Here is a 22,219-nt window from a genome sequence, read left to right as displayed (position 1 = left end):
TGGCCTCAAGAGATCCTGAACACATGTGCCTTTTTCTCTTAGAATCCTGCATGTGGCCACGAAAACAAGCCCAGACCAGACTGCTGGATGAAGGACATGTGGCCTGGCTGCCCCAGTCACAGCAACTGACAGCCTGCCAGGCCACCGAGTAGAGCTGCCTAGCCGACTTCGACTTCGGCTGACCACAGATCCATGGCTGAGTCTAGACAAGACCAGAAGAACCACCTTGCTCAGCCCAGCCCAGCCCAGCCCAGCGGCTCACCCACAGAATCTTGAGTTAAATGAACAGATGGTGTTTTAAGTACTAAGATTAGGAATGATTTGTTATACTGCAATTAACTACCATTACACTATTTACCTCTCGGTATTAAAAGAGAACATATTAAAGTGTCCTAGTTCACAAAGGGCCCTCAATTAATGTTCTGTGCCATTCCTGATGTGATGATGTAGAACTCGGCCCCCTGATCGATTGGCTCCTTAGAGGCTGAGGTCCCATCGTGTTTGGCCCATGTTTTCAACACCTGGCATGGTGCCTTACACAAACACAGAGGCTCAAGATACAAGTTACACGGCTGTAAGTGAGGATAAGAAAACCCTGTACGTCTTGCACATATTCTCTTTACACTGTTGAAAACCACAGGCTACCCTGTAATTAAACTTTGGCCTGTTATGCAACTTTTCTAAGCATCTGTTTTCTAATCTATTTTAAAAAATGAGGGCTGAGAGTATCTTCCTTACATGATATTTCTTGAGTTTAAATTTGATAATTCATGTCACATCCTTAGCATAATACCCAGCACATAAAAAGCTGCATCATATATTTGTCTATTATTATTGCCTACTAACTGTAGGTAATAATTTTCAAGTAAATTACAAGTTACTTAGCAACAGTCATGTTATTTGGGGCTTTTTTTGTCCCCACTATGCATAATAAGATAGTGCTGGGCACACGGCAGACATATGATAAACACTTGACTAACAGACTGATTTCACCCTCTCCACGAGAAACTCAGATGGCTTCCTACAGCCCATTAAAATCTCAACTACTGTCACGTAGTAATGATAAAAAAAAATCTTGCCACCTCACCTACCTCATATCATGTAATACTGTGGTAGAAAGCCCTCCCTAAGGAGAGGAAAAAGAGAATAGAAAATTTCAAAGTAACTGGGCTATGTGCCTACATGACAACATCCCCCATGACCTTGTAAACCGAGACTACTTAACCAGACTACATGTTTGTGTGTAGACTATGCCACGTGACGTTCAGGGCTCAGTTCTTTAGGTATGAACCCAACTGAGGTGTGCCGGCACGAATAAAGTTGCTTCCAGGAAAGAAAAGCCTGGGTGTCATGATTATCCGTGCGAGAATCCTGTTACAATACCACATGCTATCTCAGTTATAAAGCATTTAGGTATAAGTCACAGAAACTGGAGAAACAGTATCTCAGACAAATAGGAGTTTTTCCTTTCCGCCATGTGAAGCGACAATAAGAAGTCAGCAGTCTGCAACCTGGAAGAAGGAGGGCCATGACCAGAACCACCATGCTGACACCCTGAGCTCAGACATTCAGCCTTTAGAACGATGCAAAATAAATTTCTGTTGTTTTACAGCCACCTGGGTTAAGCATCCAATTCCTGGTTTAGGTCATGATCTCACAGTTTGTGGGATTGAGCCCCACGTTGGGCTCTGTGCTAACAGCACAGAGCCAGCTTGGGATTCTCTGTCTCCCTCTCTGTCCCTCCCCTGCTTGCATTCTCTCTCTCTCTCTCTCTCTCTCTCTCTCTCTCTCTCAAAATACAGAAACTTTTTTTTAATGTTTTTATTTTATTTTTAAGAGAGAGAAACAGAGCATGAGCAGGGGAGGGGTAGAGACAGAGGGAGACACAGAATCTAAAGCAGGCTCCAGGTTCTGAGCTGTCAGCACAGAGCTCGATGCAGGGCTCAAACTCACAAACTGTGGGATCGTGACCTGAGCCAAAGTCAGATGTTAAACCAACTGAGCCACCCTGGTGCTCCTCAAAATACATAAACTTTAAAAGCCACCTACTCCATGGTTCTTTGTTACAGCAGCCTGAACTAAGAGAGTGCCAGAGCCAGCCACTCTGACTCCCTTGGTCTTTTCCTCATGGCCACAGATGGCTGCCACAACTCCTGGCATCACAGCCATTTTCCGTAGGGTAAGCATGAGGCTGTGACAACCATGACTGCTCTTGCTATGTGGAAAACAAAAGTTTTCCCAGGGCTACTTACCAACTCCTCCTTATGTCTCACTGACACCCTATAAGAGAGCCGAGAAAGCAAGCTGTTAGGTCTTCCAGACTGTGGTTGTGGCAGGTTGTATTTCCCAATGATGGCCAACTAATGTATCTTGTTTCATACACTCTTATACAATGACACTGAAACACCCCTACCGAGAGGTGTGATCTAAGTTCCTTCCTCTTGAATCTGGGTGGGCTTCTGACAACAGCAGAGGCGATGCGGGTGATGCTGTGTGACTTTCAAGACTAGATCAAAGCAGGTAATCTAGCTTCCACCCGTATTCCTCTCAGACGTACGCCTCTGGAGCCCTGAGGCTCCGTGCAAGTGAAGAGTCTGGCTACGCTCAGGAGACCATGTAGACAGACAGACCACAGCGAGACAGAGAGAAGCCAAGGAGGGCTCTCCCAGCCCAGGCACCAGACATGTGAATGAAGAGCCTTCAGATGGCTCCAATCTCAATCCCTCACCATCTGACTGTGTCCTCAGGTTAGACCCTGAGCCAGAACTGCCCAATGAAGCTGCTCTTGAGTCCCTAACTCATAGAAACCGGGACAGATCACAAATATTACTGTTGTTTTTAAGCCACTGAGCTCTGAGGTGATTTCCAAGGCAGCAACAGATAACTAAAAGAGAAGGTTGACAACCGAGAGGGATAAGGAGAAGGGACTGCCCGTCATATGTTATCCTCACTTTCCCCCGGACATCGCATGCTCTCTGTGGCCCTCATGCCTCTGTTCTTCCCTGACCTGGGACTGCAGCCCCAGCCAGCACAGACAGAGGGAGCCTCCAGGGCATAGCCCAGCCACCTCATTTCCACTAATCACAACGATGTCTCTCATCTCTACCCAGAACAGTTTAAAATTTACATTCAGTCGCATTATTCTTTTACCCCATTATTCTGGATTCTTAGATCTAGTATGAGTTCTTGCTCATGGAGATCTCAACGTATACTTGCATTTTATACATTAGTTTAGTCTTTGCCAGGTAAGGAACACAAGGTAGTAAGTACTTGCTTAATAAAACTGAGCCTCTGGGCTGCTTGCTAAGGTCAGTGTCTCCTAAAAACTCCTTTCTCACCACAGAGTTAGCCTTCTCTTTGCCACTTAGTGATGGTCTGTCCTCTTCAAAACTCAGACCAAGTCTAACTTCTCTGTAAATTCTTCTCTGATTAACCCCTCCCATCGTCAGTGCGAACAGCTCACTCAGGTCTCCGTGCTCCTCACCCCTTCACGCCCTTCTCTTCTGGCTGTCCCGTTCTGCTGCACTTGCACGGGCCCGTCTCGCCACCAAACCACCTTGTTACTGAGAGAAGGACCATGTTTTATTCAGCTTTCTATTCCCAGCACTAAATGCCGACACCCAGTAGATATTCAATGAAGGTTTGATGAGTGGAGGAAGAAAGAACACATACCGAACTGCCGACAAGTAACGAGAAAGAAAATCCTAAATTAAAAAACAAAAACAAAAAACTCCCATCTACTTGCTTCACTTATGACTGAGAACCTGACTTCTCTAACATTTACTTCTTAGTTTAGGTAACCGTAGCAAGGCCACAATTTTAAAGATAGAAATAATACCCTGATAACAACATAAACACACCAAGAAATCTCCTTAATAAGCTACGTTAGGAAAATTTTACGTTTCAGACCTGTTTGGTAGTGAATCCTAGGAGGTAACACTTACGAACAAATTCACTGCTAAAAAGGTGAACCAGAAACTCTTACGTTATGACAGCTGATGCAGCCTGGCATTTTCCACGTTCACACACTGCCAGAAAGAACAAGGCGCTTATAGACAACCCTGGCCGGTCACTTCTAAGATACCAGAAGTAAAACAGGGAGTGCGTGGGATTACACGAGGATCATAAATGATCAACTCCGCTGAAGACAAACTTCCCGACGGCTCCCCCACCTGGTGGAGCTCCCACGATGGAGTCCAAACTGGGAAAACAATCCTAGAAAAGTAACAAAGTTACAGTCTTTGAATTTCAAAACTCTTCCCCAATTTCTTTCCATTTTTGGAAAATTAACGTAACCCACAAGATACCATTCACCCTTGCAACACGTCCACCCAACCAATTCACTCCTGGCAAACGTCCGCTATTTCTTTGAGCGCTTGCATCGAAGCAGGCCTCTGTGCTGTTCTGTCGCTGACAGCATCTTGACGGCACCACCAAAACAATTCCACAAACGGTCTGTGCAGTCAAGGGTCCCAAAGGGCAGGACATGTCAACACAGACTCAGTTTCCTCATCTGACGTACCTTACAAAATAAGGGAAAATAAGCCTTACTCATGCTCATCTCTGAACAACTATGTACGCTGTTCTCCTTTAGAAACACCGCCTGCTGTCTCTGCTTTATGGAACCTACCTAGTCTTCAAGGACCAGTTTGGCCCTAAATTCCTCTCTCCAAGGCCTAGAACACAGTAGGGGCTCAATAAACGTCTGCTGAGTGTCTCACAGTAAAAAATAACTCAAAACACACCACGTCACGAGGCAGTTGGGGGAGTGGTCCTATGAAGAAATTCTAAGGAAAAGTCCACACAGACCGAGGACGGTAGAGGTAGCTCCTTAGAGAAGTCAGCCGCTCAGACGCTTGGGATTTTTGTCACCTGCTTGATCGTAATGTGGTTCCCTTGAAAAGCATTAATTTCATTCAGACAGTATTACAATGTAGAGATCGACTCCAAAACCGTAAATGGAAGTGAACAAATTGTTTTTCAAAACTTCCCCAACTGCCAAGCCTGGAGTGGCATTCCAGTGTGGTCCAAGTGCAAGGCCATCAGGGATGACGAGGATAAAGGTGCGTGCCACACTCTCGCGAGCGGTATCGGTCCCGGGGCAGCAGCTCACCCGGCTCTCCCGAGGAAAGCTCCCTCTACTTGGCAGGCGGGGTGGGTGGGGATGAAGAGCACCAAGCCCTCACTCCACACCTTCAAACTAGGTGCTGGAGCAAGTCACCTCACCACCCACGCCTCGGCTCCCTGCACGACGTGGCTGCTCACAGCACCCGCCTCCCACGGCTGCAAAGAGGATTCAGGAGGCTGGTACGTGTGGTGTGCTTGGCACAGAAGCTGCCGCACGGTGAGAGCAACGTTAGTATAAACTTAACGTATTATTGTTGTCCTTTCTCTTGCCACCACTATTAGACTCCGCATTTTCCATGGAAGAACTTTCTCTGTAAGAACTGACTTAGCATTTATTTATAGGTGAGCTCCGTACTCTATTCAGTACCTGTTTTAATCTTTAGGTCCCTTCCATCTAAGCAGTGTTGAGCTGCTCAGACTGCGTTCATTATTAGTAATGTATGCTAATGCAGAAAGCTATCCAGTTTCCATTATTACTGGGTGAAAATAATCTAAATATTAGCTTGATTTCCTAGTACTTGTGCCCAATGCTTTCTAATTTGGTACAGTGTGTGCTCCTTTTTCAGAATGTGAAAGTAACAAAGCAGCAAAAACAAAAACGAAACCATACATTGCATATTGTACTTGTTGGTAATAAAAAAGACACTCTAGAAATATGGTGTCTGGGATGAAATAACCATATAAAGTCTCAAGGGAAAAAAATGTCAAGATTATTGCAGATGGGGGCCATGAGTTCCATTTGCATTAGAAACATTTTTATCTTAAAAATCAGGTTAGCAAGAGTGTATAAGATGCTTGTGTTTCAGAGTCCATTTCTATTATTAAAGACAATGATGCTCAACCATTACTGAAGACTCCAAGGCCTTCTCAACTATCTCACACTACTCAAATTTTCAAAATACAAATTGATGCTTAATTCAATAGAATCTTTAAAAAGTATGCCACACTTCACTTTTAGGAGTGTTGTGATGTCAGAAAACCAACAATGCTATTTCTGCTACTATGTAATCCAGTGGTTTCTGGGGTTCAATGTTAATAGCTTAAAAAACAAGTTCCATTTCTATAGCCTTGGAGGAGCCGGAGAAGGGAGTGCAAATCCTCACACAGGGGTGTCTGCTGAACGCCTGATCAGTCGTTGCCTGTCCTATCACTGCCGAGTTCCTGTTTTTTTGTTTTTCAGTCACCCAACATAGCTTTCTTTTTTCTTTTCTTTTCTTTTCTTTTAGTTGGCAGATAGAATAGAATTGTGGTTTGGTGGGTTTTTTTTGAAATTAGAAAACAATAGAGGATTCAGATCAATCCTGGAAACTGAGCAGAGCTAGTGCTTCCTGGCTGTAATATATCAAAGGGACTTTTATTTTATCTTAACAAAGTATTTGACCTTGAATAGAAGTAGAGTATATTTGTGCCAGGCTAAGTAACTAAATAAACACTTTGTTATAATCCTTCTTGTAACCTCTACTTCACCTTAGAGCACATTAGTAAAATGTGAGATGGACTTCTAAATGCATATTCTGGAATAGACCACTGAATGATTTCTATGCCAGCTACCACACTTTTTAGATACATGCTATGTAATCATCCAGTAATCCTGACATTTAAATGGCATTACCCTGTACCAGCTGGGATTGTCTTCTGACATACATGACAAGAGACTAATTAACGCCCAAAAGTGAGCTCTTGGCTTGTGTAAGGGAAGGGCCAGCCATGGGCAGGAGCAGGGGTAGCTTCAGGTGTCCCAGGATGCATACTTTCCTCCATGCTGGCTTTTTCCCCAGTTCCCAGGATTAGAATGTGGATAACAGCTACTCCAAACCTCACCTGCTCTTCTCGTTCAAGTCCAGTAGGAAAGAAAAAGAATTCTGTTCTTAGATATGCTAACAGAAGTCAGAAGAGACCATTTCGCAGCCAATTGCTGCTGGCTAGGAACTCCATGGCTTGGCCCAGGTCATGAGACCACCAGTGGCCACCCTAGAACCTGAGCAAGAGCTCAGGCAGAGAAAGGTATGCCTGGCATGAAGGGTAGATGAATACTGAGTGTCAAGCACATCTCATGTCTGTCTACCCACGTTCCTCATTTTCTAAGAGAAAAAACCAAGACTAAGAGACTTTAAGTAATCGCCTAAGGTCAGAGCTACTATCTGAATCTACCAACATTTGTTACCACTGCATAATTTACCACAACCAGAGGCAACCATGGTTATCAAATGCTTGTGTATCCTTCTGGAGGCAGACTATGCATTTAGAAGCATACATTATGATATACCAACACCAGATGACAGCATCATCTGTTCTGTATCTTGCTTTTAAAAACATACTAGAAACAGGGGCACCTGGGTGGCTAGTGAGTTAAGTGTCCAACTCCTGATCTTGGCTCAGGTCATGATCTCACAGTTCATGAGTTCGAGCCCCGCATCAAGCTCTGTGCTTTAAAAGTCTCAAGTGAAGATAACCTGATAAAAGATCTAACAAAGTTATCCACTTAGATGGATGCCCTAAGTCTCAGGATCCCATTCGTGCCCTGGCCACCTCCTACGGCAAAGTTACTCATAGCCTCTTAATACTCAATTTGCTACCTTGCAAAATGACAGTTATCACAAAGCCATTATAACAAAATATTAAGATGGGACACCTGGGTGGCTCCGTTGGTTAAGCACCTGACTCTTGATTTTGGCTCTCGTCATGATCTCACAGTCGTGAGATTGAGCCCGGTGTCAGGCTCTGTGCTGGACATGGACCCTGCTTAAGAGTCTCTTTCTCTCTCCTCTCTCCCTCTGCCCCACCCCCACCCTTCTCCCCCCGAGCCCCTCAAAAAAAAAAAAAAAATAGAAGCTGCACAAAAATAGGGGTTATCTTGAGGTTAAAATCATGACCTTTCAGGGGCACCTGAGTGGCTCAGCCGGTTAAGCATCTGACTTCGGCTTGGGTCATGGTCTTGCAGTTCCAGAGTTCAAGCCCCGTGTCAGGCTCTGTGCTGACAGCTCAGAGCCTGGAGCCTACTTCAGATTCTGTGTCTTCCCTCTCTCTTTGCCCCTCTTCCACTCCTTCTCTCTCAAAAGTAAATAAATGTTAAAAAAAATTTTTTTTAAATCATGGCCTTTCAATGAAAATCTATTTGTATTTTTAAAATTGATTCAAATAAGATATAAAGGGAGATGCTTCTTGAAATGTGGCACCATATTTCCTACCATAATTCTAACAAGCGCTTTCAAAACAGATAAAACTATATCACAGCACTTTTTCCTGCAAGGTTACAGTCACAAAGAGACCTAGAACCACATGATAAGGATTCTTTGCACTACAGTGAACAAAGAAAAATTCTGCTAAACACTGTACAAATCCTACAAAGATAAAAACTTATTTAAAATTGAACTCTTTACCTGTCCCACACCAGGGGCAACTATATAATTCTTATGGGCTTTAAAAAAAGAGTGTTTTAATGACAATGGTGCTGACACACACACCATGCCCATGTCATGCACCTGAAGCTGTTTTTGCAGCAGCAATGAGTATCCCTTCCTTCTCTGGAACCAAGGCTCTTTGTTCAGAAAACTGAAAGCAGTTAACGGGCTGACCCAGAGGCTGTAGCAGTACTCTCCTCTCTCTAATAGTGTTTTAACCAACTGAGCCAATTAGCCCAGTTCACAAATGCCATCAAAGACTATTAGGAATGGGTTCATGACATACTTTAAACGTAAGACAAAAGGCATATCAGATGCTGTTCAAAAGGGCTAAGAACATTACACTGAATCAACCAGTTAAATTGAAGAGTAACAACTCAATTCTGTTATAAATCATTACAGCACTAACAATCATAATTCCTCATGTGAAAGTTCTAATCATTTTATAAATAGTCTTTTATTTTAAAGACAAACCAACATAGAGGTTCATCAAAAGCAAATTCAGGGGCAGCTAAAACTCCTTGAGATTTGGTATGTCATTTTTGATGCTGGTTTTGAGGGCCCGATGTTCTAAAGATCTAGTGGCACCTGTGTCTACCAGAGAGTTCAGGGGTGACAGTGCAGGCACAGGCCTTTGGTCCCAGCAGCAGCACCAAATTCTCCCCGTGGGTTCACTAAGGAGCCCATCCTCCTCCGCCATTATTACCTACCTCCTTGCCTTCCTTCCTAAAGCCAGGCCCTCATTCCCTCATCTCTAGAAGCAGCTGATTCCCTAAAAATGTAGTCATCTGCAACTCCTCCTTCCCCTGAGAATCAGGTTAACGACAAGAGAATCACTGAAAATCATCAGACTGGAACCCAATTTGTATTTCCTCAGAATTTCTGCTCACCAAATTTAATATGCTATTTATAAGAGTTTTAAATTCTTAAGTCAATTTTAAAATTTAACTATGAATGGTTAAAATATCATTGTTATTAAATTAGAGGGAGTGCTTCAGTTTACGTTTAGCCTTTTGTAGATCTGTTTTTTAAAACAGACTCTGTGCCTCCAGTTTTAAACAGATACCATACGGCTACTTCCTTGCTAAGTTATTTATTTTTCAAAAAATGTTAACTGCAAGTTTGGCAGTTCTTCATTAAACATTATTTGTAAAACATAAACAGCTCTAGTGATCATCCATGAAGAGACCTCAGAAGCTTGTAGAAAAGTAAATTCCATCTCCTTCTAACAATGACCCCTCTCCATTCCTTCTAGAGTCCCCTATCGGCCATGCTGGAGTAGTCAGATTGCTAGAAAACCTATTATTACTTCCTAGTAGAAAATGAAAACAAGTCCCCGTTCTTAAGCTGTTTCTGGAAGCACAGAGGTCTCTGAAGTCATGCCAGACGCAAGGAGATGTATGTGGGGGGGGAGACAGGAGATAGGGGGCAGCTCCATTCCCATAGCTATATGATCTTTAGGTCAATGAGAACCAAGACATCACTCTTATGGTTTAGAGAGGTTTTATTTTATTTTTTTCCTACAAAAACAAAATCCATTATGAAAAAATAACAACTGGGGAGGCAAACAGTATCTGGAAAAGCTTCTGCAGAGGCCACAAGAGTTTAAATATCTTCTGCAATCAATAATTCACGAGCCTGTGTGGCCCAGATCCATAGGGACTGGAAAATGATTGGGTTGACCATGCTGTGCCAAATATGTGACTCCACAGGTAACTTCTCTTGTTACCTGGTACCTAAGGGGAAGTTTGAATTTTTGGAGCTGGGAGAAACCTTCAAGATTACTTAGTAAAGATGAAGAAACTAAAATGCAGAATTTCCAGGCAGGAAGCCTGGTGAATTCAGGTTTTAAATACCACTCACTTTTCCAAATGACAGCAGTAATAAATAAAATATCTTTAGGAGGAAAGGAAGTGGGGGGAACAGAGGAACAGAGGAAGTTAAGTCATGTTTACAAACAAGAGAAACAAGACACATGGAACAGAAACAACTGGCAACAGGGACTAAAGTCACAGCTGTATGTTGAGAAACAGGTAGTGACCTGGGTGGAACCAGCAGCCAAAGGTACACACATCCTCGTGGCTGAGTTAGGGGGAGGCTGGGTAGGGGGCAGGCTGGGTAGGGGGAGATGGAAGCAAATGGCTCAGAACAAGACTCACTGCATTAAACCACATGGGCTGGATGAAGCCTGTGGAAAGAAACCACTGCTGGGGGCTATGGCTCAGATAAAGCCAACATCTGGAACAGCCGGCAGAAGCAGAGAACTTGCAACCAAAATCTGGTCATGGGACTAGATGTGCCTGACTCTCAATATCAAGAAAGACAGGAACCTGAACCTCCAATTAAGGTCTGGTGCTAAGCTAGGCGTCTGGGGTAAGATTGAGACAACAGCAAAACCACAACACGGGGAGATGTGAGGGCAGGGAAAGGGACAAAGATTCCCACTTAAGACAGGCTTCTGAACTTAAAAGCCCAATGAAGGGGAGGGAAACTAACTTCAAGAAAGACTGACAAATACTCAACAATCAGATGGAGTGATTCCTGACAAAATGAAAATGTGGCAAACTGAAGAGGGCTGTAATATAAATGTGTTAACGCTTTCAACGAGATACGAAAGAAAGATACCCACCCCCCCCCCGCCCCAATTTTTGAAACAAAATCAGTCAGTGAATCAAGAGGTAGGTTTGAAAACATAAGTCCACTTGAAATCCTGGAAATTAAAAGCTCAATAGATGGGAGAAACTCAGCATCAGGCACAAAGAGAAAACTAGAAAACTGAAGCTTATTCAGAGTCTAAAAAAAGAGCTAAAACACTCACAGAGGAGTTAAGTAACATAACAGGTAGACTGAGGGTAAACATCCATCTAATAGCATTTCTGGAAACAAAGCTGGAAGGAACAGTGGGAAACAATATTAGAACTAACGCTAAACGCTTCCAGAACCGAAGACATGAATCCTGATGCCGAAAAGCTCACAGTGAGCGCCAAGCAGACCAGACAAAAATAAATCTCCTCCCAGATAGGCTGTAGGGAGGCTGAAAAACAGCAAGGATAAAGAGAAAATGTTGAAGAAAATATTGAAAAAAAGAGGGAAAAAACAAGTTAAAAAGGGTAAAGAGGGATGATAACGAAGCTGGCAGCAGACTTCTCAACAGCAACAAGCAATACCAGAAGGCAATAAAATCATACAAAGTTCTGGGGGAAAAACACTGCTAACCAAACATTGCATACCCAAAATGAGTGAGGACGAACAGAGACAGTTTCTGAATATCAAGACTGCGCTTACCTTCCACAGACGGTCACTACTACTAAAGGGTGTAGATTTCAACAAAAATAATTTTAAAAAACAAAGGGAAGGAAGGTGATACAAGACGCTAAGAGAGAATAAAGTTTCATAAGTAATTAATGGCTGAGACAAATTAGAATCCTGATATGTTGACTTCACTTTAGTAATCTTTCCTCTAAACTAACTCTCTGCCTCTTGATTTTTCAATTTTACGCTGTTAAATCCTAACTTCCAGTTAGATACAAAACCACAAGTTGACAGCTTCTAATATTTTTCACAACATTCAGATTCTTATCTCTCCTTTCTAAATTTAAAAGCTTCCCTGCAGTGTGATTATAATGAGGAAGAATTCCAGGAGAAGTTATTTATTAGTCATTTTACTTACTGTGCATTTTCCTTGGCCAAATTACCTGGCCCTCAGCAATGTGTTCCATTTCTTCCATATTTAACACAAAATCATGATTTTTTTTCCCACCTATTTTAAAAGGTGAAGTTGTAAGTAATTCCTAATTGTCTTTGATTTGCACCAGAATGAAGAGAAACTGCATCTCTAACAAAGCTGCAATTTTCTTTTACTATGACATTGTTTCATTATTTTAATATGCACTCATTAAAGATTTTGCAAATACCCACTGAGTACTGACTTAACAAAAACACATGTAACTATCATATCTTTAACTCAAATGGAAATAGAGATTGAAATAACAGATAAAAATCTAGCTAGCACTCTAATGAATAAAAAAAATAAAAGCCTTCAAAGATGTAACAGTGATTCATATACAAATATTGGTTCCTTTGTACAATCTGTAACACATCAACATGTTCCCTAAAAGAGTCATCTCAGAGTCTCCACATCTGGATCCCAGAACAATTATCTGCCTATTTTTAAGCTCTGTAAATTATCTGTAACCTTGTACATTTGGACACCAAGAGGAGGGTCTACAGCTTTTCATGTGATAAAACAGGCAATAAAAGGAGTATTAACTTCAAACAGCATATATCTGAAAAACACCCCGTGACCCTAACGCAGAGACTGTGACTCTACATCTGACTTTCAAGTCAGATTTACTACACAACACTTTTTGTGTATGGGTTAAATGCAGAGACAGATAATCTACAACCCCAGGCACCAAAGACTTCAGAGAAGTATAAATGCAATTATGAAAATCCCTCAATGCTGGTAGTTCAGATTTGGACAGACACCAAAGCGCAGTCTGTCTGTTGTACTGTCAGAAACTACAACAATATCAGACTTCACTGGAACAAACTTGGTGTTTTCTATAAAGGATCACTTGGCAGGACATACTGAAAGCTAGTCTGTGGTCAGAGTCAGTCCAAATAACCAACAGTGTGGGTTCATATCCCTGGGCAAGAGCTGATGCTACTCAACTGTTATTTTTAGATACAGGACAGTTATGCAACAGAGCTATTTCAATGATGCTATGGGACCTTCTGTGTAGAATCCAATAAAAGTAATCTAAACCAGTTTTTCAACTACCAGATGAATTGTCAAAGCTGCAGAGCTTGAATATTCTTGAGACAAAATGAATAACCCCCCTAAATTTTTATGTTGGGGTGCCCGGGTGGCTTGGTCAATTAAGCTCCCAACTCCTGACTGCGGTTCCAGTCATGATCTCACAGTTCATGAGTTTGAGCCCTGCATCAGGCTCTGTGCCATTAGCACAGACTTCACTTTAGTATCCCATGCTTGGGATTCTCTCTCTCCCTCTCTCTCTGCCTCTCTTTCTCTCTCAAAAATAAATAAATGAACTTAAAAAAATTTATGCTGATGACTGCAAAATGTTCTAAGCCATAAGGAAAGTAGATGGAACAGACAGACTCATCTGTAAGTTAAACTTCAAATATCAGGAGGAAGTTGGTATAATTTGGAGGAGCATATAATACTCTTTATTAAAAAGAAAAGATGCAATACACATGAAAGTGATGACGGACAGCAAACTCCTCATGTGCCAAGAGACTTTCCTAACATGCTCCCTTCTGGGAGGAAAACTCACATTTTATCCCATCCATTTCTACAGAGTTTAGGTCTTTATGAGGAGAATGTATATGTATTAATGCTAAACAACAACAAACAAACAAACAGCTAAGCAGCTGCGTCTCTAAAAGAGGAAAACAAAATGCTAACTGATGTGAGGAACAAGCTATAAGCTAAAGATTCGCTTCTGATTAAAGGAAATATAATACTAATCCACCAATTAAGGAAAAACTAATGAAAAGCCAGACAATCTGGAACACTGTGTAAATGGGCTTCTGAGGTTCTCTTTTAAGGATCTATGGCTCATCTCTTTCAATGCTAAGGGGCAGCATGTTGCTACTTATAAACAGTGACAAACATTCTACTCGTATTTTTTTAATTTTATGAAAACTGTAACTAGATACAACTCCATTCAAATAATCAGTCGATGTACTGTTAATAGCAATGGCAAGCTACTCTTGATACTCTGCCTAAAAACCTCCAACAGTCCTAATCTCAGAGTAAGAGGCACAATCCCATGGCCACAGCAACAAGGCGGGGGAGACGAGGTAAGCGGAACCCCACTGTTGTAGGGCTCCTGTATTTGACCAGAAGTGATTCAATGTTCACTCTAAGTATACTGTGGTAAGTCCAAGATGAATGCTATAAATCCTGAAAACAATCACTAAGAAAACACAACAAAGAAACAAACTGAAAACCAATAGAAAGGTTAGAAAGATACATGAAAAAAAATCCAGTTAACACAAAAGGTGGCAGGAAGAGAGGATCAAAGGAACCAAAAAAGGGGGTAAGACAAATAAAAAACAGCAAAATGGCAGACCAGAGTCCAACCGCATCATTAATTACATGTAATTCTGCCAACAGCAACATAAATGCAGTAACAGGCTAATTTCTGGTGGGGGAAATGACAACACAGACTGAACGTCTTCCTAACCTTCTTTATCAAGTAGTGTTTCACTTGCTAAAGCCTATTTTACCTGCTCAGAGCCTGTGAGATATTATTCTCATAATCATCCGTCTCCACCAGCATTCAGCAAATATATGAGCAACAAAATATGCCAAATACATTTCTTTCTTCCCCTTCCATGCAATTTTCTAGTTATTGCTACTCATTTTGTAACACAACCCAATTCTTCATAAATGCAACCTTCCAGCTGTGGCCATTGAAAGTCAACAATATTCTTTTTAATTTAATCTTCTACCTCACTCAGAAGGATAACTATCAACCTGGAAATAATTCTTAAGGCACACAATATATAATAATACATCCTCTTGCGCAGACACGGATATGCTCATTAGAGACTGCAAGCCCAGAAGAAGGTGAGCTAAGGGTCTGCCATTTCTTGGTGGGGAGGGGGGGGGGCGCGGAGAGGAGGGGTCTCTACTTCCAGTGGACCCTACCAAATACTCCCAGATGGACAGACGGACACCAAGAATGCAGAGTGGGACGACAGGAGCAAAGCTGAGCAGAAGCAACAAGTGCTACTGCTCCTTAGTCCAGAGGCACCTTGTGTCAACATGAAATCTGAAGTCCCTGTCACACATGGTGACACTAGCCTCACATTTTCAGAGGGAAAGGAGGAGGGTGGGGGGAATGCACAGGATTTCAATTCCTTTAACAAAATCAAAAACTTAGCTTTGACCCTGGGTCCAATGGTGCCTAATAATCACCAAGTCCCCAAGGCCAGATGAAATGAACAAGCAAAGGACAAACCAAAAGATAATCTGTAGGGCGCAAGCTCACAGAGCAGCTCATCACATATTAAGACAAAAATGTAAATCTTCTGTGCCAGGATCTATTGAACTGAGAAGAGAGCGTAAATTCTGAGCATTTAAGAAATTTAGTTTAAAGAACAAAAAAGCAACTTAGTTTACAAATTAGAGATATTATCTGCCTTTGCTATACCTAGGAAGGAATAAAGCAATAATTACCTATCTTCCTATGAAAAGCTATCTTACAACAAAACACATCACATTTTACTCCTTGTGTAGTATCAGAGAATTTGTGCTGAAGAGAAACATGCATATAAGAAATGACCCTTGCCTACCACATAAAGATGCCATAGTGTGGATCAGCACTTGCTTCTGGACCTGGCCCAGCCTGCCCCAAGCCCCAGGCCTCCCCAGCTGCTTGTCTTCTCACATCCCCTACCAGTGTCTGCGTTGGCATTGCTTGTTTTCCATTCTTTAGTTAGGGAACTATCACCTATCACCTATCAAGACCCAATTCAAATGTGCGACTTTTGAACTGTTTTCTGACATCATCAGGGATGATATCTCTAAGCTATGACAGTGCTTTCAGTCTACAATTTTTCATGATTTGTACATTACTGGCCTACAAATGTGTCACCTTACCCCCAAGTAAGAGCCCTGTCAGTACAGAACCATTTCTCATAGGTCTCTTTATACCCCATGCTAAGGAGATATGTCTAGCCTATACAAGACACTTCTTTTACTGCAAGAACCAATAAATTCACTTGTTCTCTCTTGTTACCCATGATACTGAGAAATGCTTCACTCTGAAGTTCTTTGCAAAACAGGTGCTAACTGCCTAAGCAAGTCATAAATCCACGAGTCAATTTTTCCCAAATGGACCAATTCAATTAAATAAAGTTTTCCTTTGCCCCCTCCCTCTCACTCTCACAAACACCACACACTACTGTGAGGACTGGCAGTTTGTTTAAATAAAAAAGAATACCTTAGCAGAGCAAGAGTAGAGCATTCTGAGCACAATAAATAAAAAGCACACTTAAAATACACAGAATCACTTTTGCCTCTAAGCAGAGTTCATACAGCTGTATCATTATCTTAATTTAACAAAGTCTAGTTTAAAAAAACTTACCAAAGTTTCTTGGGTCCAATCCCTCCCCTCGCCTACCCACACCCCCATACGGTTTTACAGAGAAGATGCTGAGAAATACATCTTTAGGTGGCATGGGAAGGGTCGAAAGGCTGAAAATCAGTCTTCTTTGGACTTACAACAATAATAAAAACAACATTTGCGTGGTGCTTTAAAATTTTTGAAGTGTTTTTGTTAGGTACTCTTATTTAATGCCCAGGGCATTCCAACGTGGTAGGCATGACAGATATAATCATAATCTAGCTCCCAGCAGTGAACACTAGGTGCAGAAGGGTAAGTGATACATACAACCCAGTTCACCTCTGTACTTAACCAAGTGGTGTAACTGGAACTTCAACCCCAAAGGATCTTCAGAAACCCAGGGTGTTTGAATACAGCATGTAACTGAGGTCCTAAGTTTTACAAAGAAACAAATCAAGAGCAAAGATGGATGTGAAAGCTTTCTGCCTTGCTTAAGCCCAACAAATGCAGCACCTGGAAAAGGCCAGGCCTTCGGGAATTCCTGGTAAAAGGGGGTTATGCAACGCTCACTGCAAGGCAGGTCCAGGCCTCAAACCAGAGAAACATTTTAAGTTCCAGGAGATACTTCCTTTTCTGGGCACAGGATCACAGCAAAAGGTGTGACCTCCTGGCCAGTATAAACAACAGCAAAAACCACATCTTTCTCCTCTAATCTGATAACATTACTGGCATCTGGGGTCCTGTGAGCTTACTGTGGTCACAGTTAACATAGGATCTCAGATGTGCTTTCTGTGCCAATACTTCTCTGGGAAAGACAATGTTCTCAGGGTGGACCCCAGAACAGAAGTGAAGATTTACATTTCAAATGCCTGTTAAAAGACCACAAACAAATGACTCTGGCCTGATGGCTGAGAGCTAAGCCTGACATAAGCCCTGTGCCCAACTCTGCTGGGTAACAACAACTGCTAATCTTTTCATGTATCTTCATTACAGAAAGAGTATTCTAGGGGTGCCTGCCTGGGTGGCTCAGTCGGTTAAGCGTCCAACTTCGGCTCAGGTCATGATATTGCGGTTCATGAGTTTGAGCCCCGCCATCAGGCTCTGTGCTGACAGCTCAGAGCATCAAGTCTGTTTCGGATTCTGTGTCTCTCACTCTCTCTGCCCCTCTCCTGCTTGCGCTCTGTCTCTCTCTCTCAAAAATACAATTAAAAACAAACAAACATTGAAAGCATATTCTTAGGGGGAGATGAGTGAAGGTGGTCAAACTTCCAGTTAACAGATGAATAAATTCTGGGGATGTAACATGTAGCACAGTGGCATAGTTAATACTGTATTGTATAGTTGAAAGCTGCTAAGAGAGTAGATCTTAAAAGTTCTTACCACTAAAGCAAACCAAACCACACCGTAACTCTGTGATAGATATGTTCGCTAACTAACCTTACTGTGGGTACCCATCATTTGGCAACATACACATATATGAAATCATTACATTCTGCACAACTTATTTGTCAACTGCATCTCAAAAAGCTGGGAATTTAAAAAAAAAAAAAAAAAAAGAGCACATTCTCTTTAAGCAAAGGGGTCTAATTGTAGCCAAACAAAATCTTTATTGAAGGAGTCACAAAGTTCATCACAAATACAACTCCTACCAATCTTACCTCCAGTGTGAGTGGGTCACAGATGGGCAGGGAAAAGGGCCCAGATGCCCACCCTCCTACATGATGCTCTGTGCTCCCTGGGTAGCAGGGCTATGGTGGATACCACATCCCACAGCACATAAAGTGACACACCTTAGTAACCAGATTAAAGAAAAAATGTGGTTATCTACCTATTTTGTCCATCAGTGACAGAAACCTACCTCTCTGAAACGCTGGGCACACTGGAGGGCGACAGCCTGCAGTCGGCACTGCCCCATGGTTCCTGGTCTCAAGGCTTAACTCCGCCCAGCTGTCCTTCACTGCGCCTTGGCTGGGTCCCTGTCCTGCTTCCCAGGAGCTACTCGAAGCTGCACCGTGCTCTGTACGTGGCTCCTCCGCCTTGTCCCCTGTTTTCCATCCCTACACGAACATTCTGCCTGTGCATCCAACCTGGCGCCTCCATCCCCCTGCTTCTAGAGAAATGGAAAACGGGTTATCTCTTCGTGTCAAAGTCTGACGCACCAGTCTCCTTAGAGGACTCACCTACTGACTGCCTCCACCTAAAACCCAGCCTTTGCCACCGCAGCACCTCAACCTACAAAAATAAAAATAAAAATAAAAATATAAAAATAAAAATAAAAATAAAAATAAAATAATAAAAATAAAAAATAAAATAAAATAAAATAAAAATAAAAAATAAAATAAAATAAATAAAAATAAAAATAATAAAAATAAAAAATAAAATAAAATAAAATAAAATAAAATAAAATAAAATAAAATAAAATAAAATAAAATGACAAAAAGACCTTGAAGTTGTTAAGAATTAGACCCTGACTCCCCCAATCTCTTGCCGTTTCTCTGGGCCTATTCACCACCAAAGTTCCTAGCAAGAATGTCCTGTGTTTGTCTTCTGTACCCTGTCACCCTTCTCACCTCAACACCCGAAAACAACCATGATGTCACTGAAAAACAATAACCTCCAAACTGCTAACTCCTACAGTCCCACCTGACACCTTTACAGCAAGAGAAACATCAGGTCCCTCTCTCCACGGGAATTCTCTTCCTGGGATTCATGCCACTGTCCTCTAGTCCATCACCCCTAAGCACTAATCTTCTCTCCAAAGGCTCTTCTCCTTTCCCCTGTCCTTCATGGCTGGTGTCCCCAGATCTCTTTCTCTGGCCCTCTTCTCCTCCTACTTGGTGGAGACAAGTTCATTCACCCATGGAATTCCAACCACAACCTACAACTTATTTACTAACCCCCAAATGTTTACTTGTCTTTGGCCCAGACCTCCCTCTTGAACCTGAATTTGTAAAAATCAATTTTACTGAGGTACAATTCATGTATAATAAAATGCACGCATTAAAGTGTACCTTTTAACGAATTTTGATCACAACCAAGATTCCATCAACCCAAATATCCTAATGCACCCCAACCCACTGAATCCCCCCAGACAACCACTGATCTGCTTTTGGACACTAGAGATTAGATGTGTCTCTTCTGGAGTTTCATATAAATGGAATCATGCACCATGTACACTGTCATGTATATCTATCTTCCTCACTGAGCATAATGTTCTTGAGATTCATCCATGCTGTTGTGTGTACAAATTTTACAGAACTTTTCCTAGACATCCTACCTGATCCTCAAATGCAACAAGTCCCACAATGAAGTCTATGTTATTTACCTTAGTCACATCCATTCATAAATTTGGGAGTCAGAACTGTGAGGTCCTCCTTACTTGCCCTCCATATCAAACCTGTCAGTGATACCATAATTTGACGTCTTCTGTATCTTTTAAATTTGCCCTCTTTATTCCCATCTCTATGGCCTGAGCAAACCTGTGCCTGGATTCCTGCAAAAGCCTAAAGTCCCGGCTCCCAGTCCCTCTTCTTTAATTCGTAACCTACATGACGCGCACAGAGCTACTGTATATGCCTTTGACAGAAATGCCTTCAGCTGCTTCCACGGGATGACATTATCCCATCAGTGGGATGACATTATCCCTTCCGTGGTACTCATGGCCCCACTTACTGTACAATATGCTCACCCTTGGACAAACGAGTCTCTTCACAAACTTCTATTTACCCTTCAAAACCACTTACATTCCAGCTGCTCTGAACCATCCCCTAAAGAATTCTATCACATTCTCCTCACTGCTTCCACATACCTTTATCCAACTACGATCTCACTATATGGTGATTTTACTTATACCTGACAACAAGCATCCTTTATTCACATTGGTCACCAAATGCCCCAACAAGTATTTTGGTTTGATTTTTTAAGCAATGAAACAAGAGAAAACTGATACTCTGCTAAGTCTGCCTATTACACACATTCCAAGTCTGTCCAAGAAGACAGAGTTTTGTACTTGTTCAGGGTGATACCAATCTGCAAATGCACTAACACAGATGGAAAATGCTGGCCTATTAGCACACTAGAATGTGCACTTCACTTGCTTAGTAATGACATCATGCAGTTGGACACTGTCCAAATGCCTTAGAGATGAACTAAAAGAAGTTAAAACACACAAAAGTTACTCACGCTTTTGCTTCACACTTTTGCTTCTATCCTCACTAGTTCACTCATTCTTTCTGTCAACTAACAATTATTAAATACTTTTCTCCAAGAAGAAGCTAAATACTGGGGAATAAAGACGATAATCCTCTAGTAAAATCCTGAAGGTACAGTGGTTATAAAATTACTCCAAAATGCAAGAGGGGTTCCTTAGCAAACAGTAGTGAGGAATCCCAAAGGATCTTCAGGTTAAGGACACAACATCTCCTGGGCCAACAGGAAGATCCCCTGAAGTCCTGGGAACCAGTATCAGCCACAACCACTGTGGCTAATTCAGAGAGGATGTTGTTCTCTGACATTCTTAACATAAAACCACTTCAGAGAATCTCAAAGTCAAAGGCTTTATTCAGAATTCACATTGCTTCAATATCCAGAAAAAATTTTTTTTAGTGCTTACAGAGACTTTAAGAATGATCTAAGGGCACCTGGGTGGCTCAGTCAGTTAAGCGTCTGACTCTTGATTTTGGCTCAGGTCATGATCTCACCGTTCATGAGATTGAGCCCCACGTTGGTCTCTGTGCTGTCAGCACAGATTGCGATTCTCTCTCTCCCTCTCTCTGCCCCTCCCCTGCAAAAAATAAACATTTAAAAAAATGATCTATTCTTAAGGATCTGAAATAAAAACAGAAAATACAAGTACCACTGCATTTGAACATGTCTTAACACTCTTTCTTATCTGTATCTCCACAAATAGCACTCCATAAAGAGATACCTGAACTAATTAGAGAAGCCATAAGCTTATAGCTGGAAGGTGAAAAGGTATTTTCAGGTAGAGCAGAAAAGAAGACACACTGCACATTTTAGTAAGCACACTGCTTTCAAGTTAAAAGAGTACTGAAATATATGTATACATACTGAATATGTTTATTTTTCTATGGCTTCAAAATTTTAAAAAATTATACAAATCTATGATCTGGAAATGGAACTGTAAAGCAATCACATATGCGATAAAAGTAATTTCAGGCTGGGGCACCTGGGTAGTTCAGTGGTTTGAGCAACCAACTTCGGCTCAGGTCAAGATCTCACAGTTGGTGAGTTCGAGTCCCTCGTTAGGCTCTGTGCTGACAGCTCAGAGCCTGGAGCCTGCTTCAGATTCTGTGTCTCCCTCTCTCTCTTCCCCTCCCCCACTCACACTCTGTCTCTCTCAAAAATAAATACTGAAAAATGTTTAAAAAAGAACAATTTGGGGCGCCTGGGTGGCTCAGTCGGTTAAGCAGCCGACTTCGTTCGGCTCAGGTCATGATCTCGCGGTCCATGAGTTCGAGCCCCGCGTCAGGCTCTGTGCTGACAGCTCAGAGCCTGGAGCCTGTTTCAGGTTCTGTGTCTCCCTCTCTCTGACCCTCCCCCATTCATGCTTTGTCTCTCTCTGTCTCA

General features: G+C 42.0%; 1 protein-coding gene across 10 annotated transcripts in view; it reads right to left on the bottom strand.

The window, feature by feature from the left end:
• Positions 1-22,219, bottom strand: part of TULP4 (TUB like protein 4) — a 242,377-nt gene that overhangs the window by 123,863 nt on the left and 96,295 nt on the right. The window contains exon 1 of one of the 10 annotated variants that reach the window (XM_042987429.1): positions 3,986-5,407. The exons of the other annotated variants lie outside the window; for them this stretch is intronic. Within the exon in view, the coding sequence (XP_042843363.1) occupies positions 3,986-4,012 (27 nt within the window). The 5' untranslated portion in view covers positions 4,013-5,407. Of the gene's footprint in view, positions 1-3,985; positions 5,408-22,219 lie in introns of those variants that run through there. 10 annotated transcript variants of the gene reach the window in all.

The sequence above is a fragment of the Panthera tigris genome, chromosome B2 (assembly GCF_018350195.1).
Source record: "Panthera tigris isolate Pti1 chromosome B2, P.tigris_Pti1_mat1.1, whole genome shotgun sequence".
Taxonomy (NCBI): Eukaryota; Metazoa; Chordata; class Mammalia; order Carnivora; family Felidae; genus Panthera; species Panthera tigris.
The sequence above is the reverse complement of the archived record's forward strand: the minus strand, read 5'-3'. Positions and strand labels throughout refer to the sequence as shown.